The following is a 19034-nucleotide window of genomic DNA, read 5'->3' as shown; positions in this document are numbered from 1 at the left end:
CTGTTTTCCCTCATTGGTCATAATTTCCACTTTTGCTTGCTGTTGAGACTATCTCATGAATGCAGTGACTAAGAAGAACAGTCAGTACATTGGAATTGAAAGGAGAGACTTCTGTACTGAACAGGCAAGAGTAGCAGTAACACAGAAAGGAGTTGCAGTAGTGATGCCACTGAGGAAGCAGGTCTTTACAGGAGGAATATAGTGCTGTAAGTACCTTGATTTAGATATACCAAGCCTTAAGTTCAGTGCACTGCACTTGTAGCAATATTAGCACGTGTGTGGTGTTGGCTGTTGTCTTTTTTTGTTCTCCTAATCTTACTGGCCTACTAGTATACCAGGAGACCCAGTGCTTTCTCTCAGCTGGACTTGGAAGGCAAAGAATTTGGTTAGCATATGTTGCACAAGGTACAGTGGTAGGGGGGTTGCATGTGTACCTGCTGCAAGATTGCCCAAAAGCATCTTCCATCTGGAGAAACCCAAGAAATGTTTGGAAGAGAAGTCTGGAGTACTCTTCTGCACACTTTTTGTTGGAGATATTGGGGTAGGAATTTGCTTCTGGCTGTCCCCAGGTTGGTTCCACTCATTCTGCAGTGATGTTCAGAGATGGCTGAGCTGAGCTGTACTGCTCCATGAGGATTTCCCACCTCAGCTGGCATTCACCAGCAATTTCCGAGCCCAACAGTTGGAACCTTCTTCACAGATAATATTCTTGCTAAAACTTCCTGTATTAGAACAAAAAACCTTTGTTCTCCTCTGCTTGCTTTTAAAATTTTGCTTTCTTTTTCATGCTTATATATCAGCAGTGCTGTGAGGGAGAGGCATGTACGTGCATGCAAGCATATTTAGGTTTAAACACACAAATTAAAATGTTGACAGGGCTGATATCAGTCCAGCACAACTAATGTAAACAATTCTGCATCCTTTTGTTAGACAGTGGAAATTCTCAAAGGTGAGGTAAAGGTCAACCTAATTTTGTGGGTTTATATAACTGCATTTTTCTCTACAATTTTTTTTTTCTTCTTCACTGTGAGACTCCCATAAACCAAAGCTGTGTACAAAGCAAATTATACTGCAGATAGCACAGCAAAGGCTGTCAGCTGCACAGAAGGTGCCTAGGGTATGAATATTTTGATTTAACTTTTCATTCCTATTGTCGTTTGTGTTGTTAGCAGCAGGGGTAAAACTTTCAGAATAAATTGTAACTTTTAAATTGCTGCTTTTAAAGGGTCACAGAATAGTCAAGATTGGTGTTATCACTAATTGTCTCTAGTGAGGACCACTGTGCTAAGCGGTATTCAAAGGTTCCCTCAAACTGAAGGCTGTAAAATCAGGGAAATAGCGCATTAATGGGAAAGGCAAGGTATTAAGAAATAGAGTGTGGATTTTTTTACTTTTTCCTATATACTAGTGCATTTGTGTCAGCTTTTTCTGAAGCATTTCTAACTTGCATGTGTTTCTTAACTGGGCAATTGATAATTACTTTTGGTGAGGAGGTAGAGTGGACCTGCAGAACCCAAAGGGGAAGGATAGAGCAGTTGCTGATGCTTGTAGGTGTGTGCTGGGGGACAGTGTGGAATATGAGTGAGAAGCCCTGGATGGGCAGGATAGCACTGAAAAAATTTCAACCCGTTTACATGTAGTGTTTTTGAGAAGAAGGAAGAAGAGTGGGTAATAATCCTGATAGGAGAGAAAAAACATAAACCTGATGTGACAAAACAGAGACCCAGCATAGAAGATTTTAGAAGATTGTGAAACTACCTAAAATAAGGCAAAGCAAACTACGGCAGGTACTTGCTGTCAAACTCGAGAAGATGACTGAGGGGAGATAGGAATAATTTTGATGTAGAGGAGGTTTCATAACACTTGAACTTCTAATCTCAGGTGTTCTCTCCCCCATCAAGTACTGAAAGCTGCATTGAACTTTTAAAAACAAAAGTTCTTTGTGTGAATCCTCAAGGGTTGTGTGGGTCAGGCTTTCAGCCTTTTTCTATGCGATTAGGATTTGACATTTCCCCCCTCTCACATGAAAATCTGCTGGCTACTTTTTGTTGACTAGAGGACTCATGCTGGGCCTTTAGGGAGAGTCACATACTAAGAGGAGTGGCTTTAAAGAACTGACATTAGTCTACATCTGGCCAAGAGAAGGCACTGTACGAGCCAAGGGATGTCAAAAATAGATTCATTGGAAGAGAGTAATTTGCTTGGTATAGGCTGGGGTGATATTTTCAGAAAAGTTTCAAGACCCTCCGGAATGTTTTGCTCCCATCTTGCATTGGCTAGAGGGGAAACAGAGACAATGTTTAGGTACAGGTCAGTGTGAAGACCAGATAGAAGGAAATGTTTGAGAGATGCTGACAGGGCTGAGCAGATAACCTAAAAGTAACTCAGAGTTTGAGGAGTTCCTAGGTCTTGGGCCTGAAGGAATGAAGAGCATTGTCTGTTTATATACAGTGTCCTTCAAAAAGACAGTGGTTTGGATTAGAGCCAGAAGTTTTTTGTGCTAAGCTCTCCTTTCTTCTCTTTTGTACCATGAGTGAAAGATAACAAGTCCTTTCTCAGTCCCAATGAGTGGAAATGCTGGCTTCAGACAGCATTTGCAGGTTTCTGTCAGCTCTTAAAAAAGGAGGAAAGAAAATCTAAATGTATCAGTTCTCACTGACTATCCATAATGCTGCTTGCTTTTTTCCTTCTTTCTGGAAGAAAAGGGTGCCTAGCTGTGTATGTGGATGATGAGAGTGAGAGAAAAAGTTTTGGATCACACAGTAACACTCATGCATAGTCTTACTGCCCTTATCACCCCAGTTATTTCCTGAGTGCCCTGTGGGGTACTCAGGAATTTCAGAACAGAGCATCAGAGAAACCCAGGTTCTGTCTGGGAGCGGCTCAGAATAAGCAAGGTAAGGATGCTAGCCAGCATGCTTCTCTGCAATCCTGCTGCTGTTTTTAGATGAGACAGCTGAAATCAGGATTGCCAGGGAGACAGATAATGCCTGAGGCAAATGTCTGAGGATTTGCTGCAGCTGAAGAACTGGAAGTGTAAAAGTCTCCTTTTCAGAATCCACTGCCTGGGCTCAACCTCTTGCGGCAGGTGCTTTGCAAGTCCTCTTTAGAGAATGTGGCAGAATTTATTTTTAAGATGCCACTGCTGAGTGCAGGAGCTGTGTATAGCTTAGAGCACTCATTGGAAGTGTGAGAGGTCTGAGTTAGTTTCTTTTGTCAGCTTGGAGATACAAATCTGCATCTGTGAGCTGCCCAGAGAGTTAGTGTTGTAGCTGGGCTGGGATGAGGAGCAGCAGCGTATTTGCTTGCAGCTCAGAGCTGAACCCCTTTTACAGCAGAGACCACGAGTTCTGGAGATAAGCAGAAGAGCAAATGAGGGGGAGAGTGTTGTACTGTAGCCCAGTGGCTGGGACCCACAGGCAGCACAGAGTGTTGCAGGCTGTGGCTTCTGCATCTTCAAAGTGTGTACGTTTTACAAGAAACAGACCATGGATAATAATCTGAAGTAATTCGCAGCCATGACTGCATTTTGTAACTGTTCCAGGTTGGATATGTTACTGTTATCAGGCTCTTTCACAGCACCTAAGCCAGGTTTTGGATTGTGATGTTGTTGAGGGAGGCGTTGGACATCTGACTGCTCGGCCTGGACTCCTTTGATCGTGTGGCAGGAACAGGTCAGGTGGGCAGGCACTGTGGTTGACAGCCAGATGATGGAAATTGGATATGCTTTGAACAGCACCACAGTCTGACAGAACATAAGAATTAGCTGTGTACCAAGGGCTGGGAGGATTAACTACTGAGTCATGTGTTTAGAAGGCCACTCAGGGGTAGAGGCTATCTGCTCAGCATGCTCTTAGGAGTTAGTAAGCAGTGCTTTTCATACAAGAGGTCAGGAGTTTAGTTACAGGGGGCAGTTTGGGTGACTGACTTATGTAGTGGCATTCAGTAAGGAGTGGGAGAGATGGTAAAACCAGCAAAACCTTCATAAGAAGAAAAGAGTTTATTTCCTTGTCAAAGCTATACAGAGGGCTCAAATGCAAACTCTTCCGCCTTGCAAAGACAGGCAGGGGAAATGGTAAGCTTTTCCTTGACCTCAAAACTAGGAAGGAACCAACCAAATGGAGGAGCTGGGTCAAATGTCTAAGGACAAGTGTAGGTAAATGTAGTGCAAGGATGTAGGTACAGAATTAGGTCAAGGCACAAAATAAGATGCAACTAGTAAGAGAAGTTGAGAGCTACAGTAAATAATTTTTAGGATGTCAAAGTCTTTGCTTCACTTTCCCAGAAGGAACTGGCATGGTATCTGGCTTGGTATAAAATGTTTCTTGACTAAAAATAATGTAACTGTTTGGACCTCTGTGTCATCCTCACTTGAAAGTTGATACTCTGGGCTCTTCTCTGTGTCACTTGGCATCTATCCCACACCAGAATCTTGAATTTACTACTTGCATTTTGGCCCGACTGGTAATAACCATTGTTATTTACAATGCTGTCTCTTGCCTGCTTTACATTTTTCATCTCTGACATGCAAAGTGCCTCCCAGAGGAGGTCTTTTAATCTCATCCTTCTTCACCCTCAAGCTGTGTAGAGTTTTATCCAGTCAGTGCACAAAAAACCTACTGAGCTGCTCTTTCCCCCAGCATTAATAGGATTTTCCAACATAAATCTCTCATCTATCAATGGATTAACATGCTTAAAATGCAATTCACTGGGTGGTTTAAAGAGCTCAGCCATGGGTAGTAAAAAACAGTACCTTTCACCACAGTAATGCTAATTCTGATCCACGCAGGTTGTTAGTGACTGGGAGTTACTGCATGAGCTACATCAGCTGAGTGTACTTACAAACCCATGTCAGGGATTTCTCACTGGGCAGAATGCAGGCAGTGCCTTCCCATTTCAGGGAGTAGAAAGATATGCATCCACATTTAACTTAGTTTTTAAGATGTTTGCTAGAAATAAATGGTGGTACAGGGGATTTCTTGTTTTGTCATTCTAAGGAAAAGAGGTGATGGGGGAAGCAAAAATCCCAATATGATATTTATTATTCATACTTTTCTTCAAACATGAATAATGTTTGCAATAATACGTATAACTTCGTTTAGTTCTCAGATGACGTGGTCTGGGACACGGATTGGTGTTCTCTGCCTATCTTCTTGGAATAGGACTGTTTTGCACACACATGAATTTTATTCTCTTTTTAAAACTACTTTTTTAAAAAGCATTTAAGATTTTTTTTTTGCACATACCTGTCACTGTGTTCAGCAGAATCAACTTTTTTTTCTTTTAAAAAATATCACTCCATTGCAGAACTAATGTGTTTGGACCCCCTTGAGAAGGGAACCACTTGGAAAAATCTCACAGTTTATTTCCAGACCTTGAAGTGATGGGTGTGTGGCTTTTTCCCTCTGAATTTTTAAAACCATTTTTCAAAGAAAGTAAACTTTAGCCTTGGTTAAAAAAAAGAAATCATGGGGCAAAACATTTTAGCAGTTCAAATAAGGGCTAAAGAAATGACAACCCTTATGGAAAGTCAGGTGTTTCATTCTCTACTTTTTTTTTTTTTTTTTTAATGCAGTGGGGTGAGGTTTAGTGTCCTAAAATAGGCTTCTGCATCTGGAGAATACATCTGTTAAGTAGAGCAATTAGTGATTATATATTGGGTTGTTTTTACAATAACTCAGATGTTTTTCTGCAAAACTATTACCAAGGTTATGATTGCTCTTATATTTTTTTGTCTTATCTTCCCTTTTTCCCTTCTTTCTTAACTATATTACCAAGCAAAATTTATAGCAGAGACCAGAATTTATAGACTACTACAGTTAAATGGAGATTATCTAGCATCATGATAGCTTTGAGCGAAATAGGGTCTCTGTACTAGTAATTAGTTCTCCTGCTTCAGTTGAAATCCTGTTTCACACACTTTTTCCCATCTATGCTGAAGTGTTTGTATGGATCCATGGATTTTGTAGCTTTCCTCACAGTAGCTGTGGGAATGTTGACTTTTTGTTCCTTCAATGGAGTTTTAGTTCTTTGATTTCTGTTATGAAAATGCATTGGGGAAATTAGGATTTGGTGTCTGGGGATGGGTATTTTGAAAAGAATCTTTGAGCATGTGGAGAACATAGAAGGAAAAAACACAGTGTATGCAGGGCAGATGTGACAGCTGGTAGGAAGGTTTAATGAGTTAAGGGCCATGGGCCCTTCATCTCCAAAAAGGAAAGCCTTCACAAAGCTCCAGAAATGCACGAGGTTCACATGGTTTGGGCTGTGCCAGCACTGGGTCTTTTATTTAGTCTTGTGTCCCTGAATTCTGAGGCTGAGGAGCCACTACCATAAAATACTGAAAGTCAACATTTACATTGACAGTGGTTGTGCCCCAAATCATTTTATTCAGTTCTGGGTAATGGCTGATAATGCTGCAGGTTGGGTATGGCTCCTGACCAGTTGTGCCTCCCTCTTTGGTGGCAAAATAAATTGATTCGGCTGGGTGCACTCAGGAGGTGTCCTGAGGTGAGGGTTTGCCAAGTTTTAAAAAGAGAATAGCTAATAAAGTGTGTCTGAGGGCCAGACTGATACTGATATGAAGGTATGAAGAGATGCAGAATATAAAACTATTACTTGATGTGTGTATGTATCCAGAGGCAGCCAAGTGCTTATATTCCCATCTCACTGAATTTTCTGTTAATGTTAGTCAGTGGAGGTTGATGTTTTCCTTGCTTGAGTTAGCAGTGGCACTGTTTCTGTGGCTTTCTCGACTACTTCTGAAGTGACAGCAATGGAAATCTTCTGGTGATGTGCTGGGTGTTGCATGGATTTGGGCTGGTTGGAATATCCCTGTCAGAACAGTAGTTCATCACCTTGGTAGTTCAGAGAGTCCAGTTGGTCTGAAGTAGGTGCTTCTATGAAAGGAAGGCAGGGACAGCACCTGCTAACAAACAGTTATTGTAGCATTTTTGTTAAAAATGAAGTTGTTATATTGCTATACAATCAATTGCTATGTGGTTGTGTATTTTATTGTTCATCAATAAGGCTTCTAGGTATCTCCCAATGATACACTGTAATGTACCAAGCAAATGCCATGGTTGGTTTGTTCCTTCTCTCCTTCCCTCAACAGGGGATATTGCGTTCTGTGGCTGAGTGTTTCATTGTGATGGATGCAGAAATGGGTGCTACACCTGCACTACTCGGTGCTGGCAAAGGCAAGAGCAAAGTTTTGTCCTAGAAGTGGAAGTGCTGATGTCTGTGAGAGGCTTTTTTCCAGGGAAAATCTTGCCTCAGTCTTGTACCTGTCTCAGTAAAACTGTAGCAGCTGCACTGGCATCTTGCCCTTCCCCACAGGCAGCTGCAATGCACCAGGGAATAGAGCTGTGGACTTCAGGTGACCTTCTAAGCAGCTTGGATTGAGGCACTTGGAAGGCAGAAATAATGACCTTAGAGAAAGAATGCTTGCACTGCGTGCTTGGGGCTTGTTATTAGTACTGGAAGGTTTTTATGAAACATTTCCTATGCCAGCTCCACTAGAGCAGTATCCAGAGTCCCTCATGTTTGACAGGAAGGTATTTTTTAAATGCTTACTTTGTTTTCTTGTTTCTTTATTGAACACCCCCAAAAAATGGTTTTGAAATCAGGACTATTATTTTTTATTTTTCTTGGTCTTGTGTGATTATTTTTGGGGGGTGGGGTGGGGGTGATTGTGAGTGTGTTTGTTTGGTTGTTTTGTTTTAATTTTTTTAATCCTATCCCTCATTTTCTACTAACCCCTTCCGCCAAGGACTGTGGCTCCCTCATGCTTCCCAGTTCTCAATTCCACCCTGATTACCTTTGAGTTGGTTGGGAGAACATATTTAATTCTTCTTACATTCCTGTTCTGTTGCAGATTTTGACTTGAACTATTTTTGGCATTGGAGCAAGTTTACAGACTACGTGCAGTGCGTCCTGACATTCACTGGTGTGACTGGCTACATCACTTACCTGTGGCTGGACTCCTCCCTCTTTGTGGAAACACTGGGCTTCCTTGCGGTGTTCACCGAGGCCATGCTGGGCGTCCCCCAGCTGTACCGCAACTACCAGAACAGATCGACAGAAGGAATGAGGTACGGTGCCTGTCCTACACAAAACACGGGTGTGTGCCTTCGTGGGGGCTGTCTCTGCAGTGTGGGAGTGCTCTTCCAGGAAGGGCAATGTCATCTCTACAATTTTTACTTGAAAACGCAGCAGCAATCGGAGTAGACTTTCTGTCAGTAGGAGCCGGTGCAGCACTGCTGAAGGCAGTGGGAGTTCCATGACACCTCTGAAGTCTGACCCATTATCCAAGTCCAGCTGGAGAGTTCCAAGGTGAAACATGTTCTAGTGAAATAAACATGTGAAACCACTGCTGTTGCCATTAGCAACGTGTTGCAGTTCTACTCGAGCTGTGCTACACCGGTAATTAGAAATGGTCTAAAGAGATCTTGCATATCAAAAGTAATAAAGAGGATGATAATATTTTGAGCCTGCAGCCTATGACTATCAGTGTAACTCATATAATTAGCTTTTCCTCACATATCTGCTCATCACTTCTTCATAATCCATTACTACATTTGTAGCAAATGACATCAGTATTTATTTTTGTGTCAAAGCTTGAAACTGACATTTGCAAAAGCGCCAATGCAACTTTTACAGTCATGACTGTAAAAATGTGGGACAGAAAATTTTAATCTTGTGCCCACTCTTGAATCATTATGTCAGATTATTTTTTCACACTGTTTATTGGATAACTCATATGGTAGCACTAAGATTACAAAGGCAACTTGTGAAGCTTTTTGAGAGAGGAAACCTTCGCTGTGGTGCATCAGTGCACTGGTCTGTAGAAACAATACAGCAGCAAATTCAGTTCACAGAGTGCTGTGATCCTTTTGACTGTCATCTCTTCCACTGTTTCATTATGACTTCTCTGCATTCCTTTTAAAATTTGGGATAATTTTTGGGGGATAATTTTGGGGGATAATTTTTATTTTGGTCAAGACAATTAACTATGCCACCCCCAAACAAAAGCAATTCCGTCCTCTGCTCACATGGTTCACTATACTTGTTTGGCTTGAGCATGCTTATACTACTCTGAGATCTTTTCTAAGTTGTAATGTTGAAATGTTCAGAAATTTACTTTGATGTTTCAGACATTTTCTGACTGGGAGCCCGTTTCATACAGAATGAGTCAGGATTTGCTTCCAAAATATTGGGGTATTTTTCATACGCTCACTGTCTTGGAAAATTCTGTACTTGTGATATCCAGAAAGCAATTTATCTGCTATCTGGCTTATCTAAACAGCTTTTATGCTCTTGTTTGACTTTTTTTTTTCTTTTTCTATTTTTCACCTGTGAATCATAATGCCATATTAATGATGGCTACTGGTGGTGTTTTGCTTTTCCTTAACACCTTCCTGGGGATGTGAGTTTCAGTTTTGCTGTTTCTTGCATGTACTTTTAGCAAAAGGATTTTAAAAACCCCTTTTCTTTTTGTAAACTGCTAAGCACAGAATTGCAGAATTCTTGTCTAAGACTGCTTGGTGAAAGAGTGCTGTGTTTAGTCAAGAGAAAATAGCATAAAAGCTCATGTTTCCTTGTCATGAAACAGAACCAGGTCAAGCATAGCCATGCTGCTTCTCACTTGTGCCCACGGTTCCAGAATGCATTCCTCTCTCTTGTTCCACCCTTGAAGCAGTACTTTATGTGGCATTGGACATTGATGGGTCTGGGCACTGATGAAGTAATGCACAACTTTGTGCTGTTGTACTGCAGTGGGAGGATATTAATGCATATGTTGGTGCTCTTTCTTTTTATCAAGTTAAATTGTGGTTTTATATATGTTGCAGGTACCATACACACTTTGTAGTACCATGCAATCCTAAATTGACTGGATATCCTCTAAGCATTACTGGGCTGTTCCTCCTGTGAGAGTGAGTGACTTCTCCCAGTGTATTGCCTTCTGTTGAAGGAACTGTGGGAAATACTTCCTCTGAACTTACCTTCCTGTGCCCACTTCTCTAAGAGCATGTCTAGAAGAGACCGAGGTCACGGGAACACTGAAGGGAGCACGTAATAGTGCAGCCAGCCTACTTGCATGGGTATTTACCAGGTGAGGGCTGGCTGATGCCCAGGTTAGCTGATTCCCACTGCTCTGTGCAGTTATTTACAGCTCAGGGCAGAAATAACCATGTGTGTGGTTGGTTACACTGTTGGAAGCAATTGCATTGGGGATCTGGTCCAAAATGGCTGGCTGCCAGCCATGCTCTTAGCAAGGCTCAGTGGCAAAGAAAAAGAAATTAGTTTCTAGTGTTTCTGTGACTTTAAGCTTAATGGGCAGAGCAATGAGTATTAAGCTGTTCTATGTAGTGACCTTCTAGTCAATCGTCACATCCTGGTTGGAGGTGGTAATTTCTTAAACCACAGTAATTCTGTCACCCTGTGCAGGAGTGCAGTCTGTGTCCCTGATAAAGATCACAGCATTCACTACTGCCACAGAAGTGGTTGTTCACAGGTCCTCATGGTTTGGCTGGGAAAAGCTGTAACATGCATCTGTCTCTGAACTGGGACAGAGCAGCTGATACATTAATTCTATTTAGCAAATAAGTCTTTTCATAAAGGTTAACTGTTGAAAAAGAAATCGAGAATAAGGTGTCAGTATGTGGTCCCATCTGATCAGAGTATCCTGCCAGAATCCTCTGATACTCTTGTTTCTGAAAAAAGGCCACACTACCCACAATCCTTCTCCTCCCCCAGTAACACCTGTTTAAGTGAGAAGTTGAGGACATCTCATACTTGAGGTAGCAGTCATTTCCCAATAAACAAACGTGAAGACCAGGGGCCATGAGAGAGCCAAATGGGAGAGATGGCTGCAGTGGCAGCCAGGATATCCTTTCGGAGTCTGTTGTGGAAAGGGTCCTGTCATCTCACCCCTGTATTTCCATTTGCTACTGCCTGAAAAGTCCCCTACTGAAAATGTCCTCTGTGTCAAGTAAATGTCCAGCGGGCACCTGCAGCTTAGGCAGCTATGTTTATTGTAACAGAGCATGACTAGAGTGAAGGAATCACAGTTATGTGCTTTGTAGTCCTCCTGAGAATGAGTCTGCTGTTCTTTGATATCTCTGTTCTGCTGAATAGAGCTCCTCACATCTTAGTTTTAAGTTTTCATTTTTCCCTTCCTCTCTCATTTTCCTTCTTTTTGTGGGATTATTACTACTAGATCCTGTAGCTTCCTTCTCTCTTCTGACAGAGTGGAGACCAAAGGAGAAGTTGGAAAGAAATGGAAACAATAAAAATAGAAAGGAGATGCATGCTGAGTAACAGCTTTTGTGCGGTGAAGATAGTGTATTATGTCCTTGTGATGGGTGATGGTTGATAGGTGGAAACTTTCCTATGATTAAGTAAACAACTAAGCTAGTCAAAGCAGCAGAAATTTTCATCATGTTCTCTTTGACAATTCACCTGACTGCTTTTGGAATGAGTACTTTATGGAAACCTGGAGCTCTGTTTAAGTATTTAAGTACATTTGAATGGTTGCAAACCTAAATAGTACAGTAGTAGTTATATAAATTATTGTACTAAACTTGACAGAAGTGCTTTGTAATGAATTGTGTTAATACCTATCAAATAAATATTCCCTTAATCTCCATTCTTTTCAAGAACTAAACTAATTGTGTCAGGTGACCTAGTAAAAGTAATTTAATTTCTTTAAATATTGGGGTGGATTAGAATTATAAGTGGTTATGTTAGAAGAAGGACAAAAGCTGCCTCAAAGTTGAAGAGCTTTAGAGTATTTGAGGAAAAAAGGCACTATGACATTAAAAGATGGTTCATGACTTGTAGATTTGCTATATGTTATGTGGTAAAATATTTCAAGATTTGACATCCAGAACACCTCTCCTCTACCCCCTGTTAGGAGTCAGAGCTGCTGAATACTACAGTTGGGATCTGATGCTCCTTGTTTTATTAACTGCTTTTGTTATGAGACAAGAAACGTACAGACAGGAACTTACTCTGTCATTTATCATTGCGTACCCACTTTCTCTAATAAACTGCGCTTATGAGAAATGATGGTGTTCAACAGGAGGCAGTGGAAAGGGCAGGAAGGTTGGCTCTGGATCTGGCAGCAGCACTGCTGCACACAGAGGTCAGTGCGTTGGGAGAATCACATCCTTGTGTGGACAGCAGCTTTTGAGGAGCTCCTGTAGAGAGGCACTGTGTGCTTTTGTGCAGGTGTGGGGAGAGCCTCTGGGGGGAGGCACTGCTGTTATTATGCTCTCCTCATAATCCCATCTGACCTCCCTCCACCAAAGGAGGAGGATGGAGGGTTGTCCTCGGGTGCCTTTATGATGCCTGTATCCCCATTTGTTTGTTTAGCCCAGAAATAAATTTTGCAGCTTTTAGACTGGTTTTGTGAGTGAAGAGGGGGGGAGAAGTGTGGAGTTTATCAGAAACTGCCCTTGCTCCCCTGCATCCTGCTCCTGGACTGTGTTGTCTGCAGATGGACAGACATTGGGACAGAGCTCACCTTTCCTTTTAGTTAGTTTTTACCTAGCTGAGGCAGAGAAGTTCCCTGGACTGTGGTTTTTCTTTTTCTTGGACCTGTTTAAACCTGCTCTGGACTGAACACAGAGGAGCACCAGCAGCTCCCACCTGTGGCATTTCCAGCGCCGGAGGGACTGATAAGAGACTGAGTGAACTAAACTACAGCCCACTAAGGGGACTTCGTGAGTTTGTCATCTCTTTTGCAGCAGCAAGAGGTTCTACTGTTTAATGTTGGTCAATTTTTTTATGCTGATGAATGCTTTGCCTCTTAAATAAACAGGTTTTTCCCACTTTTCTCCAAGGAAATCTTTTCCCAAACCAGATAGGGGAGGGGCCACTTGAGTTTGCTTTCTAGAGGAAAGGCCTTTGGAGGTTTTCTCCCAAATTTGCCCTAAACCAGGACAAGGGTGTTCCTCTGTAAGGTCTGTGGCCAAGTGGTAGGTGTATGGTCCTACCCAAGGACCATGTTACTCTTGGGACTGCATGAGAGTTGATTTGATCCAGGACAGTATTGCATTCCTGTCTGCTGCCCTGCTCCAAAAAAAAGCAACTGCCCTTCATCAAAAGTTTTTTGCAAAGGCTTCTCAAAATCACCTGGCAGTAACCCTTTTTGACTGCCAGCTGCTGCTCAAACCCCATGGAGAAGCAGTTTATTTTCAGTCTGAGCTGCTGCATGGCCCAATCTTCCCAGGTCCAACAGAGAGGTCTGGCAGTAGGACAAAGCTGGGCTACATATCTTGCAGTCTCACACCCAAATGTGCCCATCATTTGTTAGCTTGGAAACGTGTGGGTTCAGTAAAGCAAGGTATTTTTGCAGCAGTAGTTGAGGTCCTGATGTGCAGTGTTGTCTCTTCCGTGGCTGCACCCTGGGCATGGGGTGGCCCTTGCTGTGCTGGGCTCAGGGCTGCACGTGCAGCTGCAGGGTCAGAAGGACACAAGCAGGGAGAACCTGTGTTGTCCCTCTGCAGGCAATTTCCCAGGTCTGTCTTCTTGCTCGTGGCCAGCTTTCCAGCTTTCAGTCTGCTTGGAAGGAACCTCCTTTCTGCACAACTTTGACTGTTGTGTTTGGCTGACATTGGGTCGGGGGCGCAGAATTTCACTGCCTGGAGGCAGCCAACACAATCAGTGACTCTACTTATGTGTTGATAGGAGACTGTTTTGGGAAATCTAGTCTGGAAAGGCTGAATGGGGATAATTTCAGGATTTCATTCAATCGGGTTATTGTGCTATGAAAGAAAAATATTAATTTAGTCCCTCCTGTGGCAGCGCTGGGTCAGTCACAGTGATTATCCTGTTTTAAAAAGCGCAAATCACTGATGGAGAAATAATTGGCATTTATTGTCTCAGAAGCTGCTGGAGTCAAAAGCTGCAAATTAGAAAAAGCTTTTTCATTCAGAAATGTTTTATAAGGTGTGCTGCAGCTGTGAGCTAGTTATGAGCGAGTGTTTGTCTGAAATGTATGCAGTGAAATGTGTGTGGTATAAAGACGTATGAAAGAAAAAAAACTATTAAATTATTCTAATATGTATATATATTTAATATATTATTTACTTTCTCCTCTATAGATAATATTAAAAATACCAGAAGACAGTATTTCTTAGGGAGATAATTTTTATTGTTGGTTGCTTTTATTGAATACTGCTCTATAGCTTTTTCCTTTATGGGACATGAAGCTCTTTATATCATTTTTCAGGAGAAACTTTTGACTTCTGAGACCAGTGTTTGTCCCAGAGACAAACCCCAAATCATGGGTTTATTCAAAAGCTGTGAAGTAATGAAAGCTGCTATATTTTTTCTGCCTGTATTGTATTAACCAGTTGCTGTGATGGAGCAACTGAAGGCTTTATTCAGGACTGGCTAACCAGTGTCTGGCCACCTCCCTTAGTGAGATTTTAGATTTAAGGAGATTGGGCAAGTGATCTAAAAATGCTACTCCTGTGATTTCTTGGGATTTTTTAGCCTGAGGGAATTTTTATTTGTGAATAAGTAAAACAGCTTCAGTGAGTTACTTCCTTTGGAGTAACTTTTGAATTACTTCCTTTATGCTATTTAAAAGAAAACAAAACTCTGTGCTAGAGGGAGGTAGCAAGACGTGTGAATGTTTTTGCTCAGGCACCAACTGTGTATTAGCCTCTTCAGCATAAATTTAGTTCCTTTAAAAGGGCGGCAATTCACATCTGTTATGGCAACTTTGTTACATATCTGTGCTTTTTTTGGGGAGGCTCAGTAAAGGAGTGAGAGAAATTAACTGGAGAAGAACTTAAAAAGTGCTAAAAAGGAGGGAAGTTAAAAGAGAGTGATGCAGGCAATGGCCATATTGAATGTTGTGGCTTTTTTCTCTTCAGCTTCTTTTTCTTACTGTCAGAAATTGCATGGATGAGAGGGAAATCAAAAAAATAGGAGTAGGGATAATGTATGCCTATGTGAAAGATTTCCTTTCCCGAGTATGCCACGTACACAAAGTAGATGCTGACCAGTACAGGGGAGACCTGAGTTAGGAGTCAATTGTATCCAGTCCAGAACTAACACCAAGGAAGATGCTGAACAGAGAGAGAACAGTTTCCCACAGGCTTTGGCGTTGTACCCTCCAGGTGCTGGTTAAGCAGTGTCTTCTGGTATTCCTAAAATAGCAGCTGCTTTATATATTAAACAGGCAAAACAGAGAACACAGAAGAGGGGTAATGGGGGGTGAGGGCCATTTAGTTCAAAGACACAAACAACCCCCATTATAGTTTTGTGGATTCAAATCATCTGACCCAACTAAGAAGCAGGTTTTCATTGCATAAAGCATTGTGCAGACAATCATAGGGACTAAGTTATGAAAGAGGAAGTAGTTCTTGAGGGACTAGTTAGGACCTAAAAGTTAAATATGGGGCCCTAGTAAATAGAGAAATCAAGGTCTTAAGCATGAGCCAGAACTACATTGGGTAAATGTAAAATCATCAGCTCTACTTAAAAGTGGTTTGTACTTAGGATTGTATGTCCCATTTCTTAGTTTCACTGCCTTTCCTATTGCACTGAGTTAATCAGAACTGTCACTGTGCTTACAAATTGTCTATTTTAAATGATGCATATAATTTACTGTAGTTCTGTGATTGTATTCTTTTGTCTTCCTAAATGCTCTTTTTTACTCAGATCCTTGGTTTTCTTTGTGAACCTACAATTGTTGTCATTGCTTCTGTAGCTCCAGCCAGCATTCGTAGTTTTCCGGGGAAGTTTTACTTGTTGGATTGTGTTGCTTTGCTGACATTTCCTCTTCTGCTTCTGGCACTGATCAGCTGGTGGCTATTGTCCTTTATCGTGGCTTTTACGTAAAATACTCCAAGGTTTTTCATTTCTGGACTTTGCATACACATCCAGGTTTGCATAATAGTCAGTGAACAGTTGTCTTGACTGGATGGACAAGGTTTTTGTACAACTGTAAGGCTTACTACAAATAGCTCGTTTTCTCTCTTAACCTTCTCCTTTCTAGTTCCAATGGGCAACAGGAACATCAGAGTCCCTTCCCTAATCTGTTTTAAGGTTAAGAGATTAAAGAAAGTAGTCTGTAGTCCTCAGAAGATTTCTAATTTCTTCTCCTTTGAAAGTATTACTACATCAGAAAAATAAACAGGCTTGGTCTCAGTACACTCAGGGTGAGGGCAGAGTCCTGTCAGCATGTGAACAGGTGGGCTGAAACTGTTTTGTTCTGATCCTAGGAATTAAGTGGATTCTCTCCTCTTCTTCAGACCCTCTTTTCACTTGGAGCAGACCTGTGATTGATGCCCCAGGTTCAAGAGCCTGCACTTTCTGCTTGACTCTCTGCAGGTCTGTGGCCTGTGGGTTGTTGTGCTGGGTCAGCACTGCAGTCACCTCTGTGCTCGCCTGCTGTATCTCCCCAGAGCTGTTCTCTCAAGACCTGCAGCAGCACAGCATGAGTCTCCAAAGACAGTTCTTTTTGCCCTGTACACTCAACACAGCTGAGAATTTCAGGAACTGAAGGAAGGGACACATGGAAAAATCCAGGAGGGAGACCTTCCTTCCCTCAGCCTCCCAGCACTTCTGACAGCATGAGCAGCAGTATCCACTTACCTTAAGCATCTCTAAGGTTGTAGCACAGCGTGGACTGCTAAAGTTCTTGCATGTATTGAACTCTTTCTCATTTCTCTTCCCCTGGTACCTCATCCCCTCTGCTCAAAAAGTAAAATCAAAGCAAATGACTTCAAACCAAAAGCATTCATCTTTTACAAATAGTACAAGGCCTCTGTACTGTAATAGGAATAAAGCTCTGCTGGCATGTTTAATGAGTGCTCTCTCGGTAGGTGCTTTTCTCTGTGCCCTGAGAATCTGAATTACAAGAGAAAATTTATTTTACTTCTGTTAAAAAACCATTCCATGAAGTTTAGGTGCTCCGGTCGTCCTCTGGCAAGGAAGTGTCATGCAAGGTATTTTGCATAGACAAGGTCAGGTCAAGGCACAAAAGATGGGAATTGAGCCTGTCATGAAGATACCTGAGAGATGAAAGTTTTCTGAAAATGTTGTCTTCCTCTGTTACCTAACAAATTTGGGAACAGGAGTGCCTCAGTTCTTGACATTCCAGCACCTGTATTGTTTTGTTAGAATTCTCCACAGCAGTTGTGTAAGTGGGTTAAGTTACCTGCATGTAAGTGGTTGCAGAGGTGTCTCCCTCAGTGCAATAGGACTGAGTGGGATTAGAAATATGGAATGGAAGTAAACTGAGATTTGAGTCTGAAGAGATGTAGGTTGAGATGCAAGAATGAAACAGCCATAGTGGTAATGTTGATTGTGATGAAGATCTGTAAAGTCAGCAGAGAGGTAATTCAAGTGGTTAACAGAGGAGCCAGAACAGCAGAAATAAGAGATCAAAGAACCTTAGCTCAGGAAGGGACTTTGCAGAGTGGTCCAGAAAGACCATGATGAAGAATTGGGTAGAGAATGGGAGTCAGGCAGAGGCCACTGAGTTGACTACAGAGATTTTCTGTTTCAGCTTTGACCTGTAATGGTTTATTTGGTCCCCTGCTCTTCAGACACAGAGGGACAAGCAAACAGAAGAAGAGTGGGAAGTGCAAAGACTGACCTACTGAATGATGAGTCCAAAAACTGAGATGGGGAGGAAGTGCTCATAGTATTCTTGAGTGGAATGAAGAAAGAAAAAAAAAATCTTGATATCAGAAAAACCTGTTTCAACAAGGCCAGAAGGTAGAGTTTTAATTTGTTCTGGGGAAGATGGCTAGGAATGATACATGTCTACATCACATCAGGGAATTACATGCTTGGCCAGATGTCCTGGCATTTTCAGGGAAGCTTTCCAGAGTAGTTGTGGAAGTCTTGTCCTCTCAGATGCTAAGTCTTGTATTAGAGAATTTCCTAAAACAGGATTCATAGTGTACAAGGCAGCAGATGGCAAGAGTTTGGGAATGAAGATAGGCTAGAGGATGTCTATCCTTGCTGAACTGCAAAAACCCTACTGGGGCTGAAATTTTAAGATTTGTTTCCTGCTATTGGGATGCAATGTGATGCCTTTATTTCTTCCCTGCAGTGTTCCATTCTGCCTATAGTAGGGCTTCAAAGCTCTGCAGCCACCGTGGGTCAGTGCAATGTGGAAAATGGCTCAGAAAGGGTTGGTTTGTGATGGCACTTCCTGACAAAGCACAGCCTTGCCACTTGGCTTTGCTTTAAGAAGCAGCACAGAGGTGTAAGGTGTGTCACTGTCACCAGTAACTTCAGTTCTGCCCCTTTGTGTGCACTTCAGCATGTGGAAGGAAATGGAGAAACCTGGAATTTCAGATGAAGAATTAGGTGGTGACATACCTTCATTAGAGTTTGCAAGGGGTTATTTCATAGAATCAATAAGGTTGGAAGAAACCTCTAAAATTACTGAGTCCAACCATTGACCTAACACTGCCGGGTCTGCCATTATTTCCTTACTGTGCTAAGATGTTTTGGAGGAGAATGCAAGCTTTGTTCTTGCAAATGTCTGTAATTCCTTTCCAGACAGTAATCTGGACTTTGTCCCTGAGTGATCACTTTTATTTTATCCACTAGTGTTTTTTGGATTTTAATTTCCCCAGTGTTTTCCTAGAACGTGAGAAGCATTTTTACTAACTGAAGGATGTGATTATTCATGAAAAGTAATGACTGCAGCATCATTAGATTTTGTCCTTGTGGATGCTGGCTTTAAAGACAAGTGAACTCCAGTCATCTAGAAGAAGGAAAGCACTGGAGCTGGGACTGTTGCTTTGTGTATGTTGACCGAAGAGGTAATTGCAGTTTTTGAAGTAGAAACTAGAAGTGTGCTCAAGCTATGTAATTGTTACCATATGAAGATGAAGGGACAATGTGCTCGGATTACCTCGAGCTGAATGAAGAGTCTGATGATCTCTTGGTTGTCTAGGGCAGGAAGAAAGGAAGATTTAAAGGCAATGCTTTGAGCCTTGGGATACACAGCTGTGCTGAAGCAGACCTCTGTTCCCTCATGTCTTTTGATT

General features: G+C 41.9%; 1 protein-coding gene across 2 annotated transcripts in view; it reads left to right on the top strand.

Moving 5' to 3' along the window:
• SLC66A2 (solute carrier family 66 member 2) overlaps nt 1-19034 on the top strand; it is a 66649-nt gene that overhangs the window by 35379 nt on the left and 12236 nt on the right. For both annotated transcript variants that reach the window (XM_084212236.1, XM_084212235.1), the window contains one exon: nt 7877-8093. In XM_084212236.1, coding sequence (XP_084068362.1) covers nt 7877-8093 — 217 coding nt within the window. The remainder of the gene's footprint in view (nt 1-7876; nt 8094-19034) is intronic.

Source organism: Fringilla coelebs (genome assembly GCF_963513975.1).
Source record: "Fringilla coelebs genome assembly, chromosome: 1".
NCBI lineage: Eukaryota > Metazoa > Chordata > Aves > Passeriformes > Fringillidae > Fringilla > Fringilla coelebs.
This window is presented reverse-complemented; position numbering and strand designations above follow the sequence as displayed.